Consider the following 20230-nt stretch of genomic DNA (forward strand, 5'->3'; position numbering starts at 1 on the left):
GCACCAGGACAAGTCAGACAGGTCCAGAGGGCAGAGAGAGAGAGAGAGACAGAGGGAGAGAGAGAGAAGAGAAAAAAGAAAAGATAACAGTTAGGTATTGTCACTGTCACACAATGTGTAAGGTAAATGTATATTTAATGCTGAGTGCTCTGAGCAGGAACTCCATTTATCTGCTCTGACTGACAGGGGGGACATGTCTGTGTGTCCATCCGTACTGCTTGTGGTCTGCCAGTTGATGACATCTCTGGTCAGCTTCAAAGCACCTCCACATAGCCTAGCTGGTCAGCGCAAGCTCTGAGAACTCAACCAGAGATGTCGTCTGGTCCTGCTGCTTTCCTGGTGTTCACCCTCCTAAAGATCCTCGTCACGTCATGTTCGGAAATGATAAATGTGTTTCCTGTGTTGGCATTCTTCTTTTGTCTGCAGTCATTAGCACCGCTAGCATCACTAGCTCTGTTAGCCGCAGCCTTGAAGCAAGCCAGGAAGGTGTTTAGCTCGTTTGCCAGAGACACATCCTTGTTTGTCATTCTGGATGTTGGTGCTTTATACGTTATCGTCCTTAGTCCCTGCCACAGGCTCCTAGAGCCACTGTGTTGGAAATGTGCTTCCAGATACCTTACCGTAGGCTGCTTCCACTTTGCGAGTGTTTTATGACGCAGCCTTGTACGATTCCATGTTACCCAACGCAAATCTTGCATCTAAGGCCAGATCTCGCATAGTTGCGGACGGTTTTATCCACCCACAGCTTTTGATTGGAAAACGTTCTGATAGTCGTTTTTCCCAATGAATCCAACAACCACTTCCATAAACATGTTATCATTGCTGCGCCGGAACATGTCCTGTTTAAACCTTTGTAGTGAAACAGGTTGCATGGTTGAATTTCCCAAACAGGGAACAAGATTGTGCCTTATATCCTGTCTTAGAATTGGGTCTAATTATGGTTCTACCATTCACCCCTGGTACTGTACTAGTCTGGAAAGGGTTACATTTCTAAAGGGTAAGCCATTTCCAAGACTTTGGGACTGCAGCAAATCATGGTCAGAACCTACAGAGTGTGTGAGGTAAACAGCACTATGTTCTAGTGCCCTACAGAGTGTGTGTGAGGTAAACAGCACTATGTTCTAGTGCCCTACAGAGTGTGTGAGGTAAACAGCACTATGTTCTAGTGCCCTACAGAGTGTGTGAGGTAAACAGCACTATGTTCTACTGCCCTACAGAGTGTGTGTGAGGTAAACAGCACTATGCTCTAGTGCCCTACAGAGTGTGTGAGGTAAACAGCACTATGTTCTAGTGCCCTACAGAGTGTGTGTGAGGTAAACAGCACTATGTTCTAGTGCCCTACAGAGTGTGTGAGGTAAACAGCACTATGTTCCAGTGCCCTACAGAGTGTATGAGGTAAACAGCACTATGTTCTAGTGCCCTACAGAGTGTGTGTGAGGTAAACAGCACTATGTTCTAGTGCCCTACAGAGTGTGTGTGAGGTAAACAGCACTATGTTCTAGTGCCCTACAGAGTGTGTGTGAGGTAAACAGCACCATGTTCTAGTGCCCTACAGAGTGAGTGTGAGGTAAACAGCACTATGTTCTAGTGCCCTACAGAATGAGTGTGAGGTAAACAGCACTATGTTCTAGTGCCCTACAGAGTGTGTGTGAGGTAAACAGCACTATGTTCTAGTGCCCTACAGAGTGTGTGTGAGGTAAACAGCACTATGTTCTAGTGCCCTACAGAGTGTGTGAGGTAAACAGCACTATGTTCTAGTGCCCTACAGAGTGTGTGAGGTAAACAGCACTATGTTCTAGTGCCCTACAGAGTATGTGTGAGGTAAACAGCACTATGTTCTAGTGCCCTACAGAGTGTGTGTGAGGTAAACAGCACTATGTTCTAGTGCCCTACAGAGTGTGTGTGAGGTAAACAGCACTATGTTCTAGTGCCCTACAGAGTGTGTGTGAGGTAAACAGCACTATGTTCCAGTGCCCTACAGAGTGTGTGTGAGGTAAACAGCACTATGTTCTAGTGCCCTACAGAGTGTGTGTGAGGTAAACAGCACTATGTTCTAGTGCCCTACAGAGTGTGTGAGTTAAACAGCACTATTTTCTAGTGCCCTACAGAGTGTGTGAGGTGAACAGCACTATGTTCTAGTGCCCTACAGAGTGTGTGAGGTAAACAGCACTATGTTCTAGTGCCGTACAGAGTGTGTGTGAGGTAAACAGCACTATGTTCTAGTGCCCTACAGAGTGTGTGAGGTAAACAGCACTATGTTCTAGTGCCCTACAGAGTGTGTGTGAGGTAAACAGCACTATGCTCTAGTGCCCTACAGAGTGTGTGAGGTAAACAGCACTATGTTCTAGTGCCCTACAGAGTGTGTGTGAGGTAAACAGCACTATGTTCTAGTGCCCTACAGAGTGTGTGAGGTAAACAGCACTATGTTCTAGTGCCCTACAGAGTGTGTGAGGTAAACAGCACTATGTTCTACTGCCCTACAGAGTGTGTGTGAGGTAAACAGCACTATGTTCTAGTGCCCTACAGAGTGTGTGAGGTAAACAGCACTATGTTCTAGTGCCCTACAGAGTGTGTGTGAGGTAAACAGCACTATGTTCTAGTGCCCTACAGAGTGTGTGAGGTAAACAGCACTATGTTCCAGTGCCCTACAGAGTGTATGAGGTAAACAGCACTATGTTCTAGTGCCCTACAGAGTGTGTGTGAGGTAAACAGCACTATGTTCTAGTGCCCTACAGAGTGTGTGTGAGGTAAACAGCACTATGTTCTAGTGCCCTACAGAGTGTGTGTGAGGTAAACAGCACCATGTTCTAGTGCCCTACAGAGTGAGTGTGAGGTAAACAGCACTATGTTCTAGTGCCCTACAGAATGAGTGTGAGGTAAACAGCACTATGTTCTAGTGCCCTACAGAGTGTGTGTGAGGTAAACAGCACTATGTTCTAGTGCCCTACAGAGTGTGTGTGAGGTAAACAGCACTATGTTCTAGTGCCCTACAGAGTGTGAGGTAAACAGCACTATGTTCTAGTGCCCTCCAGAGTGTGTGTGAGGTAAACAGCACTATTTTCTAGTACCCTACAGAGTGCCATCCAGAGTGTGTGAGGTAAACAGCACTATGTTCTAGTGCCCTACAGAGTGTGTGATGTAAACAGCACTATGTTCTAGTGCCCTACAGAGTGTGTGTGTGAGGTAAACAGCACTATATTCTAGTGCCCTACAGAGCGTGTGTGAGTTAAACAGCACTATGTTCTAGTGCCCTACAGACGTGTGTGAGGTAAACAGCACTATGTTCTAGTGCCCTACAGAGTGTGTGTGAGTTAAACAGCACTATGTTCTAGTGCCCTACAGAGTGTGTGTGAGGTAAACAGCACTATGTTCTAGTGCCCTACAGAGTGTGTGTGAGGTAAACAGCACTATGTTCTAGTGCCCTACAGAGTGTGTGAGGTAAACAGCACTATGTTCTAGTGCCAAACAGAGTGTGTGAGGTAATCAGCACTATGTTCTAGTGCCCTACAGAGTGTGTGTGAGGTAAACAGCACTATGTTCTAGTGCCCTACAGAGTGTGTGAGGTAAACAGCACTATGTTCTAGTGCCCTACAGTGTGTGTGAGGTAAACAGCACTATGTTCTAGTGCCCTACAGAGTGTATGAGGTAAACAGCACTATGTTCTAGTGCCCTACAGAGTGTGTGAGGTAAACAGCACTATGTTCTAGTGCCCTACAGAGTGTGTGAGGTAAACAGCACTATGTTCTAGTGCCCTACAGTGTGTGTGAGGTAAACAGCACTATGTTCTAGTGCCCTACAGAGTGTATGAGGTAAACAGCACTATGTTCTAGTGCCCTACAGAGTGTGTGTAAGGTAAACAGCACTATGTTCTAGTGCCCTACAGAGTGTGTGTGAGGTAAACAGCACTATGTTCTAGTGCCCTACAGAGTGTGTGTGAGGTAAACAGCACTATGTTCTAGTGCCCTACAGTGTATGAGGTAAACAGCACAATGTTCTAGTGCCCTACAGAGTGTGTGAGGTAAACAGCACTATGTTCTAGTGCCCTACAGAGTGTGTGTGAGGTAAACAGCACTATGTTCTAGTGCCCTACAGAGTGTGTGAGGTAAACAGCACTATGTTCTAGTGCCCTACAGTGTGTGTGAGGTAAACAGCACTATGTTCCAGCCTGTGTAGCGCACTAGCATAGGAAGTAGAAGCCCATTTAGGACTGAGCCACTGTTAGCCGAGTGTAACTTACCTTGAGCTTTACAGCAGAACGCAGTTAACCACCTCAAATACACCCACAACGGATCAGATGGAACTGTGGGGGTAAAACCCTGTCAGAAATATTGGAATGTAAAGATGATTAGTAGAGTCGGAGAGCTCAGCTCATCAATCAGCAACACTGCAGCACGGCTTCTTCTGCTTCTGGGAATGTGTGGAGGAACGAGACCGAAACGCTCACAGCGACACCTACTGGAGGATCAGGGCACTCACATGAATCTGGGTTAACACAGAGAGACCTCTGATAATATGAACATACACTCAACAAAAATATAAACGCAACACCTTTGTTTCTGCTCCGATTTTTCATGAGATGGACTTAAAGTATGCTTGTGTGAAGTTGATGCTCGTGATGCTTGTGAAGTTGATGCTTGTGTGGGATGGAAGTTCATAATCCATCCCACCTCACAGGTGTGCCACATCAAGATGCTGATCTGACATCATGAGTAGTGCACAGGTGTACCTTATACTGCCCACAATAAAAGGCCACCCTGGAATGTGCAGTTTTTTGCTTTATTGGGGGTCTGGGGACTCAGAACTGGCCAGTATCTGGTGTGACCACCATTTGCCTCATGCAGTGCAACACATCTTCTTTGCATAGAGTTTATCAGATTGTCTTTTCTCTACTCGCACAAACAAGTTTTGATTAGATACTTGAGTTCAAGTCAGGTAGGCTTTTATTGTCATATACAGTTAAATACACAAGTGTGTGTGTGTGTGTGTGTGTGTGTGTGTATCAGACCAGTTTCTTCTTGTTGAGGAGACGGATGGCTTGTGGAATAAAAGCTGTTACACAGTCTGGATGTGAGGCCTGAATGCATCGGTACCTTTTTCCAGAAGGCAGGAGGGTACAGAGTGTGTGTGTGAGGGGTGTGTGTGTGATCAGTCCAATGCTGGTGGCTTTGCGGATGTAGCGTGTGGTGTAGATGTCTTCAGTAGAGGGGAGAGCGACCCTGATGATCTTCTCGACTGTCCTCACACAGTTCCTAAACCAGACAGTGATGCAGACGCTCAGGATGCTCTCGATAGTTCCTCTGTAGAAGGTGGTGAGGATGTGTGAAACCTAAAAACTGATTACAACTGATTTGAATTGTATGAGTGTGTGCTCCGCAGTGGACCCTTTGCCACCTGATTATACGCCACCCTGCGTCAGATTGTACAGTACTGCGCAAGAGACACTCTACTGTTGATTAATACAACTTTTATTGTAGGTCTTTTATTTCACGACTTCATTACCGACACAGACTTCCAAACATTATCTGGTGCAAAAACGTTAAATGGTTAAGTAGAAATAACCATGTGGTTTGTCACACAAGTCTGTTGGATTACCGTCAGGAACTTCAGGAGAAACTGCCTGAGCTGCATGAAGTGAACCCGAGACTACCAGTGCAGCTTAAATGCAAAGCATGATCAGGGAAAATGCTAAATTTCTACTTTCATGTAAAAGTATTTCGGTTTCATAAGATATAAAACATTTAACTGCTGTATACAGTAGACCTAGTACAACAAAAGCTAATTCCATCAAAGCGAGCATTTAGGAGAGGTCTAATGAACTCAATGAGAACTACTACATCTCTTCATCCTCAGCTGTGTGAGTGTGTTGGTGGCGCTTGAAGTTTTTCTGCGTCCTAAACCTCTTCCCGCAGCGTGAGCAGCGATAGGGCTTCGCTCCGGTGTGAATGCGCTGGTGTTGTTGGAAATTACTCTGGTTAGCGAAACCTTTCCCGCAGTCTGCGCAGTAATACGGCTTCTCCCCCGTGTGAACGCGGTGGTGCTCTCTAAGATTACTCTGGTTTCTAAAACTCTTCTCACACTGGGAGCACGGATACGGCTTCTCCCCAGTGTGAATGCGCTGATGTCTGTGGAAATTAATGTAACTCCTGAAACTCTTTTCACACGCCGAACAGTGGAAGGGCTTCTCCCCGGTGTGAACGTGTCGGTGTAGCTCAAGGTCGGTCCCTTGTGTGAAACTCTTCCCACACTCCGAGCAGGGATACGGTTTCGCTCCCGTGTGAATTGTTAGGTGTTTTTGGAGATTTCCCCTTTGTGCAAAACTCTTCCCACACTGCGGGCACTCGTACGGCTTCTCTCCCGAGTGAGTTCTCAGGTGTCGTAAGAGGTCACATCTCTCACTGAAGCTCTTCTCGCACTGTGAGCAGCCATGCGGTTTCTCCCCGGTGTGGATGCGCCGATGTCGCAGGACGCTGCTCTGGCTGGTGAAACTCTTCCCGCACTCTGAGCAGGGGTGAATCCCTTTCTGCACTTGTGTGTAAGAGCTGTTATTGCAAGAAGGACCAGATGAGCTTTGTTGATTACTTTGGTCGCTCTCGTCTGACTTCATATCAGCAGAATCCCTGGATGTTCTTGCAAAGGTACAGACGAGACAACCCTCAAATCTGCATCAGAGAAACAGTCAAACTGGTTAATGGAGGAATATTTTAACACAAACTCCATATTTGTCCATCAACAAAATTCAGATATACACAAATGCTTTAGTGTCAGGAAGGTGATCTGTGTTTTGGTTGGAATTTAAGAAGAGGCATGACATTGGCTCGTATCAGCTGGTTAAATGTCAAGTTGTTCCAGTAAATCATGAGGACTCCCCAGGTTCTTGCTTGTTTCAAATTACAAGCAACATTTTTACCTACCCAGGTTTAATGGGACAATGGTTACACATGTGAGTTTTTACATCACCACAAAATAAGGGGACACAATGATTACGTGGAGATACACACTGCCTAGCTTAAAATAAAATAATAAAAAAAAGTCACCCCTTTAGAAGGGTCAAATTATTGGCCTGCATCAAGGTCCAAAAGGAACTAAGGAGATCTGAAATGACTGGAACTGGTTAAGGAGCCTTCGACACATTCTCACACCATGGAAGCGAAGTGCTGAACTGTCACCTCGATGGTTATAAAATCAAGAACAGTGATCGCTAGTGTTCATAAGTCAGAGTGTGAGATACATGAATTCCCTACCACTCTGTGCACACTGTGCCTAAACCTAAAAACGGTCGATGAAAGAGTGTGTCTGCATATACAACCTTACATGTGTAAGAATGATTTACCACCCAAGAAAAGTTTCAGTTAACTCCCAGTAAATAAAGTGTTGTATTTACCACTGTAAGCAATGATGAAATGTAGTAATAATTTTCAAAGATATATAGGTTTTACTGTCAGCGGTCTGATCTACACTAGCCCTTCTATTTGATCGGACTGCACGGGCCAGCCTTCACTCCCCTCGTGTCTCAGTGAGCCTTGGCCGCACACTAGTCTGTCACTGATCTCCAGTTTTCCATTTTTGGAGCATCGTTGCTATGTCCTGACCCCTGCACACCGGGAACATCGCACAAGAGCTGCAGTCTGACCCATCACGATCTGGCCCTTGTAACTGTCCCTGTATATAGTTACGACATCTAATTACAATGGCACGTGGAAGTGGGTGGGGCAAGTGAACATTTTGTCCCAGAAGTTTAAGTGTTAAAGAAGAAAACAACGAGCAAGCATACAGTAAGGATTTCAACAAGAAGCAAACTAAGGTCTAGGCCACTGAATCCGAGCAGGACGCGTCGCAGTCGTGGTGGCATGGTAGGGGACATACGCAAGGTTAAATGGTTGCTCACAGTTTTATGGCTGATCAGTGCATAATATTTTGCCTGTGTTAGGGAGTGTTTTAGGTCATATGTGTTAACTGAAGTAAATGAAACAATACTTAGGTTTATCAAACATTTATATATTTTTTTTATTTCATCTTTTTATTTTATATTAAAAAATATTACAGTTTCATTACAGTTGTTTCATTTCAACCTCCTTGCTGGAAAAAGCTTTTCTTCAATAATTTATATCTAACTGAATTAGCTTGACATGATTCCATCTGTTGGTTTATTTCATTATGTGAAGGTTTTGGTGTGTTTGGTGACGTCCACTAGAGTGAGACTAATTCTGCGCTGCAAGCTGTGACATGACTGTTGTTGCCGGTGTGTACCGGTCACCCAACAGCCTGAGTAACACTAAAAGTCTCCTGGTTTCCAAGATTACACCGGCTGGTGAAACACTTCCGCACTGAGAGCAGGTACAAGGCTTTAACCTGGCGTGACTGCGTCGGTGTGACTGCAGAGCGCCCATCCGCTGAAGCTCCTTCTACACTGGACACAGGTGAACAGCTTCTCCCCGGTGTAGATGCGCTGGTGCTGCTTGAGCTGACTGCTTTGAACAAAACTCCTCCCAGACTCGGTGCACTGATACACCCTCTCTCCCGAGTCAATACGCCAGTGCTGTTCAGGTTACATATTGTACTGAAGCTCCTCCCACAAAGGGAGCAGTAGTAGAGCTCGTTTTCCCCACAGCTGTCGGAGGTCTCAGTGTGGACGTTACCGGACAAGCGGAGGAGACTGCTGGGGCTCTTGGTCTGTTCTGGAACCTCACATTTACTTTTCTTTGACTTTGTCCTGGTCAGACCTCCTGCCGTTCTTGGGGAGGTACATGTATGATGTGACGGGGAAACCCTGGACACTGCTTACATCTGGTTGAAAAAAAAAAAAGAGGCAAAAATGGTCCAGGGTTTAATATTTTTAGCAAGAAAACCACACCGTCTGATTTTACTTTATAAGCTGACAACGCAGTTTAAACGTAGCGCCGAGGGCATCAACAAGGATGTCAGGTAAAAAACTGTAGTCTTCGTGATTAATTTGTTTGTCTGAACTAGACGTAATATAATTAAAACAGGAAGAACATGAGATACTAGAGATGGTGGGAAAAAAAAGATTATAAATCGTGATTCTTTTGTGTGCTGATTCACGTATCGCGACTCTGACTTCAAAATCCATTTATGAAAAACTCTTTATTATCTTCATAATAGAGAGGAAGCAGTCATTCGATCAGTGACCAGAACCATCTTGTTTTCAGCGTGACTGGCTGGACCGGTGATCGCACGATCAGCCTCAGATAAAACCATTCTGTACCGATCGCAGAAACTTTCAAATGGCGCAAGAGAAACACATTTTGTGGCGTAACGTTATGAAAAATGACATGTGCGGTAAAACCCTTCAATCTGCCTTTTTCTCCAAACTTTGAGCGAATTAGTCTCAAACCTGCTCATTACACACACTTAAACACTGCCAACGCTAATTATCTTTATAATTCTACAGGTGGCGCTATAAACCCTTTACATTAACATTTAGGCATTTGGCAGACACTGGATAGATACTTACACTGGGTTACTAGGTTACTAACTAAGTGCCATCAGTCAAACACAGTTGGGGGGAATTAGTCCAAGTATTGAATAGACAGACAGGTTAATAGTTGTACACACACACACACACACACATTACGGGCAATTTGGGAACGCTAATTAGCCTAATCTGCATGTCTTTGGACTGTGGGAGGAAACCAGAGTAGCCGGAGGAAACCCACCAAGCACAGGGAGAACATGCAAACTCCATGCACACAGAGACGGGAATCGAACCTGGACCCTTGAGGCCGCCTGGGTTTAATTTCAATTTAAAGTTAAATGTTAAACTCTTGTATTTGAAGTTAGTTCTGCCTTTGGTTTTTAAGTAAGAAAACTAATGTTAGCAAGAAGGGTGCAACATTTAATTACTCTTTAAACTTTAAACTAAACAAAATCTGAGAAAATTTTTATATAAAAACAGGATATTTATAATATCATTGTACTTTAAAATTGCAGTTTTAATCCAAATTTTAAATCGGCACGAGGTATCGTGATATCGTATCGGAAGGTGACTGCTGATTCCTGTCCCTATTAGTTCAAGTTGGCTTTTATTGTCAATTTACCCATATACAGTTCAGTACACAATGAAACGAAACAACATTCCTCCAGGACTAAGGTGCTACATACACCATAAATTAACAAAAACTAACTAAGAAACCTAATTAGCTGACTAGCTGAGACAAAACAGAAAGACATTTTAACAGAAAAACTAAGTTTTATATAAAAAAAAAGACAACAAGTGCACGTGCAAATGTGCAAACCAGCGACAAAGTGCCAACGTGACAAGATGACATTTCATTTCTATGAGATACAGAAAAAAAACTTTTACATTTCAGACCTTGCGCTGACCTTGACCTAGCTTTATGATTCCAGATGTTTGTGAGTAATTTTTAAATATAAATTCTGCCTGATGCAGTGCATCAGTAACTCAGTGCACACGCCACCTTTTATACTGTTTTTGCTTTATTTACGGTGCCCCAAGTGTTCATGTGCAAATTGTGACATCATTAGAACGTTCATGTGTTTAGGGAAAAAAAACTTTAGATTTTTAAACGAGTTGAAATTTTAAGCTAAAGGTTGTTTTTTTAGTGACATTTACTAGTTTGTGTGTGGAATTAAAAGTTACTTTACTCTGAATAAAATTTAATAATCTCACATTCTGTAATGTCTCAAACGCGTCATATAAAAAGAACAAGTCACCTTTCCATGTGCTTAGTCAAAAGACAAACAAAACCTTCACCACTTTGCTTCAGTTTTTGTGTTTTGAGTTGAGCACTTTACTGTACGAGGGAGCAGCATTCAACAACATAGTCACATGTACAAAGCAAAACAATGTAAACTTTTGTAAACCTGATGAAAGTTTTGGCTCACCACATTTCCCAAATTCTACTAAATAAAGAATATTGTGGAGATTCTACTGTTGCTTCATGTAACTCTTGCATTTGATCAAAAGGCCTTAAACTTACCTGCTCAGCTGAGTGCTCAATCACACCGAATAAAATCGAATCAATATGTTTAAATAAATGTAAATGTACTAGAGACCGAACGAAACGCCGATCCTGGCACTTAGGGCAGCTTGTGCATTTTACACACCAAAGCAGATTTCAACCACATCTGATACCGCAAAACTAGTTTGTGGCATCACGTCCACAGCTGAAGTGTCCCGCTACTAAGAGAGAGATTTCAGAGTGTGTGTGTGTGTGTGTGTGTGTGTATATCTGAGTGATTTATCCAGCACTAGCAGTAAAACGTCTTACATGTCGTACAATATCTGGAGAAAGAGAGAGTCATCTGTGAATATGAGACTCATCAGAAGAAGTATAAGAATAATGGCTGTATGATTTTAAGTGCATAATGTGATAATACAATATACCTGATTATAATAATAATAATAATAATAATAATAATAATAAATAGTACAATGAGCCCTGGAATGAGGCTTCATGAAATAAACCTGTTGAAGGAACTGTTGGCTGAGAGGCTTCACCTCACCATCACAACGTGGCGGTCCAGTGGGTGAGGGGTTCGAGGATGTTGATCCGATCTCCAAACACACTAGGGGTCCGTTCTTCATATGTCACTTGACACATCTGAGATGAACTGACACATTTAAGACGAGATCATCGTGCTAATAACGATCTGGCTAAGTTGGTTCTTCAAGCACAGTTGTGCACGGTTCTTCTGTTGTCTAGGATTATTGTGCGTTGGTTTAAAAGGCGATACGATCGACAGTAGAAACACTGATCACAAGCCCTTTGATTGGTTGACGAAATAGAAAAAGAGCGGCTCAACTTTTTCTCCCATGGATGTTGTATATAAAAAATAGAAATAAAATAAACAATACAAAGTATACATTTTGTATTTAAAAAAGAAAATTCTATTTTTTTCATATACAACATATTTATTTTTATATTTCTTATTTTATTTTCTCCTGTAATTTGTAAACCACTGAATATGCAAATATATATAATATTTTTTAAAATTATATATTAATATTTATTTGACATGACAAACCCCTGAAAAATAAACGTGTTACAAAATAAACATTATACAAGAATTTGTATTAATGCTCTTGACGGCTGTCTTATGCCGAGGGTTTATTATTATTATTAATATCATATTTGATGATAATAAACATATAAATTTATGTTCTAATATAATATTTGATAGTGATTATTTGGGCGGGGGAACAATCCATGGCAGGGGGGCATACTGTGTGTGTGTGTATATATATATGCAAGATTTATTTCCTTTTCCCACGTGAGTCAGTCCGCGTCAGTCGTGCTCTTTAACCAGCTGTGACCTCGCCATTTCAACCAATCAGAACCCGCCAGGAGCCTAAACCCTGTTTACATGAAATAAACCTGCTATCGAGCAGCTTATGGACATGTTGCTTTGACAGCAAATGCGGGAAGCGCATCAAAGAACGAAACAATCCAAGATCAGGACAAATCCACAACAATCAAATCCAGCTAACTGTGTCAAGCTAACACACCCACCCACAAAACCCGCACACAACACAACACCACCCCCACACCCAACACCACCCCCACACCCAACACCACCCGCACCCACAACACCACCCGCACCCACAACACCACCCCCACACCCAACCCCACACCCAACACCCAACACCACACCCAACACCACACCCGCACCCACAACACCACCCCCACCCACAACACAACACCCAACCCCACACCCAACACCCACCCCAACACCCAACCCCACCCCCAACACCCACCCCAACACCCAACACCCAACACAACACCACCACACCCGCACACAACACCACCACACCCGCACGCACCCCCACCCCCACCCTAACGACCAGCACCTGTGGAGTCACGGCCTGAGGGGCCCCCTGGTGGTACAACAGGAACACTGCACAATACTGGGCTTTAACCACTTTAACTAAAATAACTTCACTCCGTTTGGGAGTCTGTTATCATCATATTACCTTTTACTGACCAGATTAAACTCCTCACTCAGGAAAGTAAATAATAAACTCATTTATTTGACACATTAATTACCAACCAAGAGACTCACCACAGTGTAGTGCAGCATTAACAGTTATAAAGTATCCTTACACACACACACACACACACACACACACAGTGATACTGTTAGCCGAGTGTAACTTACCTTGAGCTTTACAGCAGAACGCAGTTAACCACCTCAAATACACCCACAACGGATCAGATGGAACTGTGGGGGTAAAACCCTGTCAGAAATATTGGAATGTAAAGATGATTAGTAGAGTCGGAGAGCTCAGCTCATCAATCAGCAACACTGCAGCACGGCTTCTTCTGCTTCTGGGAATGTGTGGAGGAACGAGACCGAAACGCTCACAGCGACACCTACTGGAGGATCAGGGCACTCACATGGGAATTTGCTCACATACAGATCCACTGACGGTCAGTCAGGCCACAGAGGGTTGTTTGTACCCATGGAACTTACTAGTGCAAAATGTTTCTCCTGGTGATGAAATTCTGAGAAAACTGTTTCTTTGAATGAGGGGGGGGGGGGGGGGGTATTTTAACAATAAGTGTAAATTCCATTTACAGTTAAAATGGTTAATGGTAAACTATTTCTTTGTCTGAAGTTGTATGTGACCAATACTGAAACCAGCTATGATCAGATGATATTATGTCTAACACACACACACACACACACACACATATACACATACACACACACATAGAATTAAAAAAGGGGGCACTTTTTTAGACATAACTGTATAAGTTATGGTGATTTATTTAATTAGTTAGTTAGTTAGTTAGTTAGTTAGTTACTGTAACCCTAAAAGGAGTTGTTATTTTACTTATATATTCGCTTATGTAAGTGGTGTGAAAAAATGTTTGCCCCCTTACTAATTTTTATTTGTTTTCATGTTTGTATTACACTTTAATGTTTCAGATCAACAAACAAATTTAAATATTAGTCAAAGATAACACAAGTAAACACATCATGCAGTTTTTAAATGAAAATACAAAATCCAAAACTACATAGCCCTGTGTGAAAAAGTGTTTGTCGCCCTCTGTTAAAACATAATTATCGTTTATCCCACCTGAGTTCAATTTCTCTAGGCACACCCATGCCTGCTTACTGCCACACTTGTTCGCAATCAAGAAATCACTTAATTCTGACCTGCTTGACAAAGTGAAATAGACTAAAAGATCCTCAAAAACTAGACATCCTGCTGAGATCCAAAGAAATTCAAAAATAAATGAGAAAGAAAATAATTTCCCGCCTCAAGCGGACACGGACACTGCCTTATGCGAGCTGCATGAGGCACCCCCCCACGCACCAAACACAGCACCGGGACACCAACCTCTGCCCTCTGTTTGAATAATCCGACCACGCCGCCATCTTTCCTAATGCAAAAATACAAACAAAGACTCAAACAGGAAGTTCCGGTTCACAGGGAGGTCGCTTGTTGGACGGACAAATCGGTGGCCGCGTTAAAGGACGCACTCGATGATGCAGAATGTGTTTACGGAAGCGGTTGTGGGATTCATTGGGAGACTAACGGATGATACCGTGGAAAAAAGACTATCTGAACGTTTCCAGAAGCTGTGGGTGGATAAAACCATCCGCGATGCTCTGAGATCTCGCACCGCTGCCTACAATGCGGGACTGGCGTCGGGGGACATGGACCTGTACAAGGCTGCCACATATAACGTGCAGAAGGCGTTGAAAGAGGTGAAGCAGCGCTACGGGAGGAAACTAGAGTCACAACTTCAACAGAGTGATTCTAGGAGCCTGTGGAAGGGACTAAGAACAATAACAGACTATAAAGCACCAACAACCGGTATGACGAACGCGGACATGACTCTGGCAGACGAACTGAACACTTTCTATGCTCACTTCAAGGCTGCAGCTAAAGACGCTAGCAATGCTAATGCTAGTGGTGCTAACGGCTGCAGACAGGAAGACACTGCCAGAACCGGAAATGGGTTCATCATCTCTGAGCATGATGTGAGGAGAGCCTTCAGGAGAGTAAACACCAGGAAGACAGCATCTCAGGTCGACTCCTCAGAGCCTGTGCAGACCAGCTAGCACCTGTGTTCACAGAGATATTCAACCCCTCTTTATCTCAGTCGGTGATCCCCACATTCTTCAAAGAGTCCATTATTGTTCCTGTTACAAAGAAACCCCATCCTGCTTCTCTCAATGACTATCCCCCTGTAGCCCTCACCTCAGTAGTGATGAAGTGCTTTGAGCACCTGGTCAGAGACTTCATCATCTCCTCACTATCGAACACACTTGACCCACTACAGTATGCATACCGCCTGAACCGTTCCACAGACGATGCAATCTCACATCTCCTCCACACATTACTCACTCACCTGGACACTCGGAAAGGGAATTATGTTAAAATGCTCTTCATCGACTACAGCTCTGCATTTAATACCATAATTCCCTCCACAATCACCACCAAGCTGGAGCACCTGGGACTCAGCTCATCAATGTGTCAGTGGATCTCCAACTTCCTAACTGGCAGACCACAGGCAGTAAGGATGGGTGGACATGTCTCAGCCTCTCTCACTCTCAGCACTGGAGCCCCCCAGGGTTGTGTTCTGAGCACCCTGCTGTACTTGTTGTATACCTATGACTGCATAGCCACTACAAACTCCACCACCATCATTGAGTTTGCTGACGACACTGTCGTGGTGGGCCTGATCTCTGACAATGACGAGACAGCCTATTTGAAGGAGGTTGGAAATCTGGAGAACTGGTGCCAGAGAAACAATCTCCTCCTGAACGTCAGCAAGACGAAGGAGTTGATAGTGGACTTTAGTACAAAGCAGGAGAGGAACTACCAGACCCCCATCATCAACAGGAGCCCAGTGGAGAGAGTGGACAGCTTCAGATACCTCGGTGTTTACATCACGCAGGACCTGTCATGGTCCTGTCACATCAACACTGTGGTGAAAATGGCCCGGCAGCGTGTCTACTACCTCAGGCGTTTGACAGACTTTAGACTACCCTCTAAGGTGCTCAGGATCTTTTACTTCTGCACCATAGAGAGCATCCTGACGGAAAACATCTCAACCTGGTTCGGGAACAGCACCATGAAGGACAGACAAGCTCTACAGAGGGTGGTGTGATCAGCTGAGCGCATTATTCGCACCAAGCTCCCTGACCTGCACTCAATCTACAGCAAGCGGTGCTGGACCAAGGCCAGGAAGATCGTGAAGGACCTCAGCCACCCCAACAATAGACTGTTCTCTATGTTGCGGTCAGGAAAGCGCTTCCGCTCCCTGAAGGCCAACACAGAGAGACTGAGGAGGAGCTACTTCCCGCAGGCGATACGGTCTTTCAACCAGATAAACACACAGATTAACATAATCATCTCCGCGTTTTTGCAACACTGCACAGAAATGGACACACATGGACATTATTCATCTGTGAACACACTCCAGTACACTGTAGACCGGACAATCATGGACATAGCATGTCGAACGGGCTCGGACCGGTAAGTATATCAAGGTGCAGCGGACACAACAAAAAAGAACTCTTATTCTCTTAGCTTAAAACTTAGCTCAGACACTCTTCTTCATCATTTTAAAACCTAACAATATCATATCTTTCACATCTGTGTATTAATGTGTATGTGACAAATAAAAATTTTATTTAATTTAGATCTATCAGTCTGGAAAAGGTTATAAAGCCATTTCTAAAGCTTTGGGACTGCAGCGAGCCACAGTGAGAGCCATAATCTACAAATGGCAAAACCATGAAACAGTGAAGAACCTTCCCAGGAGCGAAGCGACAACTCATCCAAGAGGTCACGAGAGACCCTATAACAACATCCAAAGAGCTGCAGGCCTCTCTTGCTTCAGTTGAGTGTCCATGACTCCACCATAAGAAAGAGACGGGGCAAAAATGGTTTGCATGGTTTAAGTTCCAAAATGAACAACACTGCAGAACAAAAAGAACATAAAGGCTCGTCTCAGTTTTGCCAGAAAATGTCTTGATGATCCCCAAAACTTTTGGGAAAATACTCTGTGGACCGAGGAAACAAAACTTTTTGAAAGGTGTGTGTCCCATTATGTGTGGCATAAAAGTAACACAGCATTTTAAGAAAAGGACATCATACCAACAGTAAAATATGGTGGTGGTAGTGTGATTGGGTTGTTTTGCTGATTCACAACATGGAAAACTTGCTGTGATAAATGGAACCATGAATTCAGCTGTGTACCAAAATTTCCTGAGGGAGAATGTCTGACCATCTGTTTGTGACCTCAAGCTAAAGAAAACTTGGGTTCTGCAGCAGGACAATAATCCAAAGCACACCAGCAAGTCCACCTCTGAATGGCTAAAGAAAAACAAAATAAAGACTTTGCAGTGGCCTAGTGAAAGTCCTGACCTGAATCCAATTGAGGTGCTGTGGCTTGACCTTAAAAAGGCGGTTTATATTTGAAAACTATCCAATGTGGATGAATTACAACAATTCTGCAAAAATAAACGAGTGGGCCAAAATTCCTCCACAGCGCGGTAACAGACTCATCGCAAGTTACTGAAAACGCTTGATTGCAGTTGTTGCTGCATGATGTTTACTTGTGTTATCTTTGACTAATATTTTATTTGCTTATGATCTTAAACATTAAAATGTAACAAATATGCAAGAAAAAAAGAAATCAGTAAGTGGGCACTTTTTCACACCACTGTATGTACAAACCCGATTCCAAAAAAGTTGGGACACTGTACAAATTGTGAATACAAACAGAATGCAATGAAGTGGAAGGTTCAAATTTCAATATTTTATTTAGAATAAAATATAGATAAAATATCAAATGTTAAAAGTGAGACATTTTGAAATGTCATGCCAAATATTGGCACATTTTGGATTTCATGAGATCTACACATTTCAAAAAAGTTGGGACAGGTAGCAATAAGAGGCCGGATAAGAATCAGCTGGAGGACCAAGTTGCAACTTATTAGGTCAATTGGCAACATGATTGGGTATAAAAAGAGCCTCTCAGAGTGGCAGTGTCTCTCAGAAGTCAAGATGGGCAGAGGATCACCAAAAATATTGCCGCAATATCAGAAAGGAGTTTCTCAGAGGAAAATTACAGAGTTTAAAGTTATCATCATCTACAGTGTATAATATCATCCAAAGATTCTGGAACAATCTCTGTGTGTAAGGGTCAAGGCCGGATGATCACACTGGATGCCCGTGATCTTCGGGCCCTTAGACGGCACTGCATCACATAAAGTAATGCCACTGTAATGGAAATCCCAACATGGGCTCAGGAATGCTTCCAGAGAACATTGTCAGTGAACACAATCCACCGGGTCATTCACCGCTGCCAACTAAAACTCTATAGATCAAAAAAGAAGCCATATCTAAACATGATCCAGAAGCGCAGGCGTTTTCTCTGGGCCAAGGCTCATTTAAAATGGACTGCGGCAAAGTGGAAAACTGTTCTGTGGTCAGACGAATCAAAATTTTAAAGAGGACAAGGACAACCCAAGTTTTTATTAGCGCTCAGTTCAGAAGCCTGCATCTCGTATGGTATGGGGAGCATGAACATCTGGAAAGGTACCATCAATGCTGAAAGGTATTGTGGCGTGGGCGGGGCGGAGGCTGGCGACCAGCATGCTTTGCGGGGATGTCGGTGTGTTCACCATGATGGGGAAAGGTGTTTGGGTTAGTGGCTTCGGCCCTGTTGTGTGTGTGTTGGGGGTGTGTGACGTGTGAAATGTGCTCTGGTTCAGGCTGACACTGAATTGGATGTAGGCTCCTGAGTGAAGGTGCTGCTCATGCCATACCTGCTGTGTGCTAAATAAAGTACTCCCAGCCATTGCATTGGGCAGCAAATAAGCTCACTCGTCTCTCCATCATTCTTTCTGGCGTAAAAACGCTACAGTATATTCAAGTTCTAGAATAACATGTGCTCCCATCCAGACGTCGTCTCTTTCAGGGAAGACCTTGCATTTTTCAACATGACAATGCCAAACCACATACTGCATCAATTACAACATCATGGCTGCGTAGGAGAAGGATCCGGGTACTGAAATGGCCAGCCTGCAGTCCAGATCTTTTACTCATAGAAAACATTTGGTGCATCATAAAGAGGAAGATGAAGCAAAGAAGACCTAAGACAGTAAACTAGAAGCCTGTATTAGACAAGAATGGGACAAAATTTCTATTCCTAAACTTGAGCAACTTGTGTCCTCAGTCCCCAGACGTTTGCAGACTGTTTTTTTTTAAAAAAAGAGGGGACTCCACATGGTGGTAAACATTTAAGATTCAAAGAACTTTATTAATTCCAGAGGGAAATTGCTTTTTTTAAACATGGCCTTGTCCCAACTTTTTTTTTTTTAGATGTGTTGATGCCATGAAATTTAAAATCAACTTATTTTTCCCTTATAATTTTTCTCAGTTTAAACATTTGATCTGTCATCTATGTTGTATTCTAAATAAAATATTGAAATTTGAAACTTCCACATCATTGCATTCTGTTTTTATTCAAAACTTTTTTGGAATCAGGTCTGTATTAATGTATATTCGTTCTTTTCTTTTCTATTATAATCATGCATGTGCTGAGCTATTGTTTTTTTATTCTCTTTTTGTGTTCAAAAAAATTCTATAAAAAAAAACATTGTAAAAAAATATTTTCTCCAAAAATATTGTAATTTTTTTTTTTTTTTTTACTTTAAACCAGAGGTTAAAGTAAAGTGTTGGGGAATTCTTTAACTTCTCAGATTTGCCCTTTACCCCTACCTTTATTATAAAATTTAATAAAGTAAAGCCTTATTTTAGAAAATGATAAATGTTCTATGAACATGTTAATCCAAAATCATTTCTAATAATCTTTTAATTAAAAATAAATATTAAGGAGCACCTTTACAGTGGTGGTTCTCAAATCAGGTATATAGAACCATGTATACCGCACACTTTAGCGACACACGTTTCTGCTCAGAAAAACACTTTTATTGGAGTAAAGACAAGGAGAAATTTGCACTCCTTTATTCACGTATGACTAATCCCACCCTAATCCCACCTGTACCCGCCTCATCAGGTTACCACAGGTCATATTGATCTTTCGCATATTTATACCCCTAAGAAACAGCAATGCCCCACGATGTGCAAAACATTTGAGTGTGAACCGCCTTTCTGTGTGAGGGGACGTGGCTTAAAGGCACCTTGGTGTGAGTTGTGCATGTTTAAACTTACTCACTCACCGTCTATACTGCTTAATCCTGTATTCAGGGTCGCGGGGTA

The 20230-nt window shown here is 43.0% G+C and overlaps 1 protein-coding gene across 1 annotated transcript in view; it reads right to left on the reverse strand.

The window, feature by feature from the left end:
• Window positions 1-20230, reverse strand: part of LOC128526244 (zinc finger protein 850-like) — a 50748-nt gene that overhangs the window by 3642 nt on the left and 26876 nt on the right. The window contains exon 4 of the mRNA XM_053497894.1: window positions 5898-6520. Coding sequence (XP_053353869.1) covers window positions 5898-6520 — 623 coding nt within the window. The remainder of the gene's footprint in view (window positions 1-5897; window positions 6521-20230) is intronic.

Source organism: Clarias gariepinus, chromosome 6 (genome assembly GCF_024256425.1).
Source record: "Clarias gariepinus isolate MV-2021 ecotype Netherlands chromosome 6, CGAR_prim_01v2, whole genome shotgun sequence".
Lineage (NCBI taxonomy): Eukaryota > Metazoa > Chordata > Actinopteri > Siluriformes > Clariidae > Clarias > Clarias gariepinus.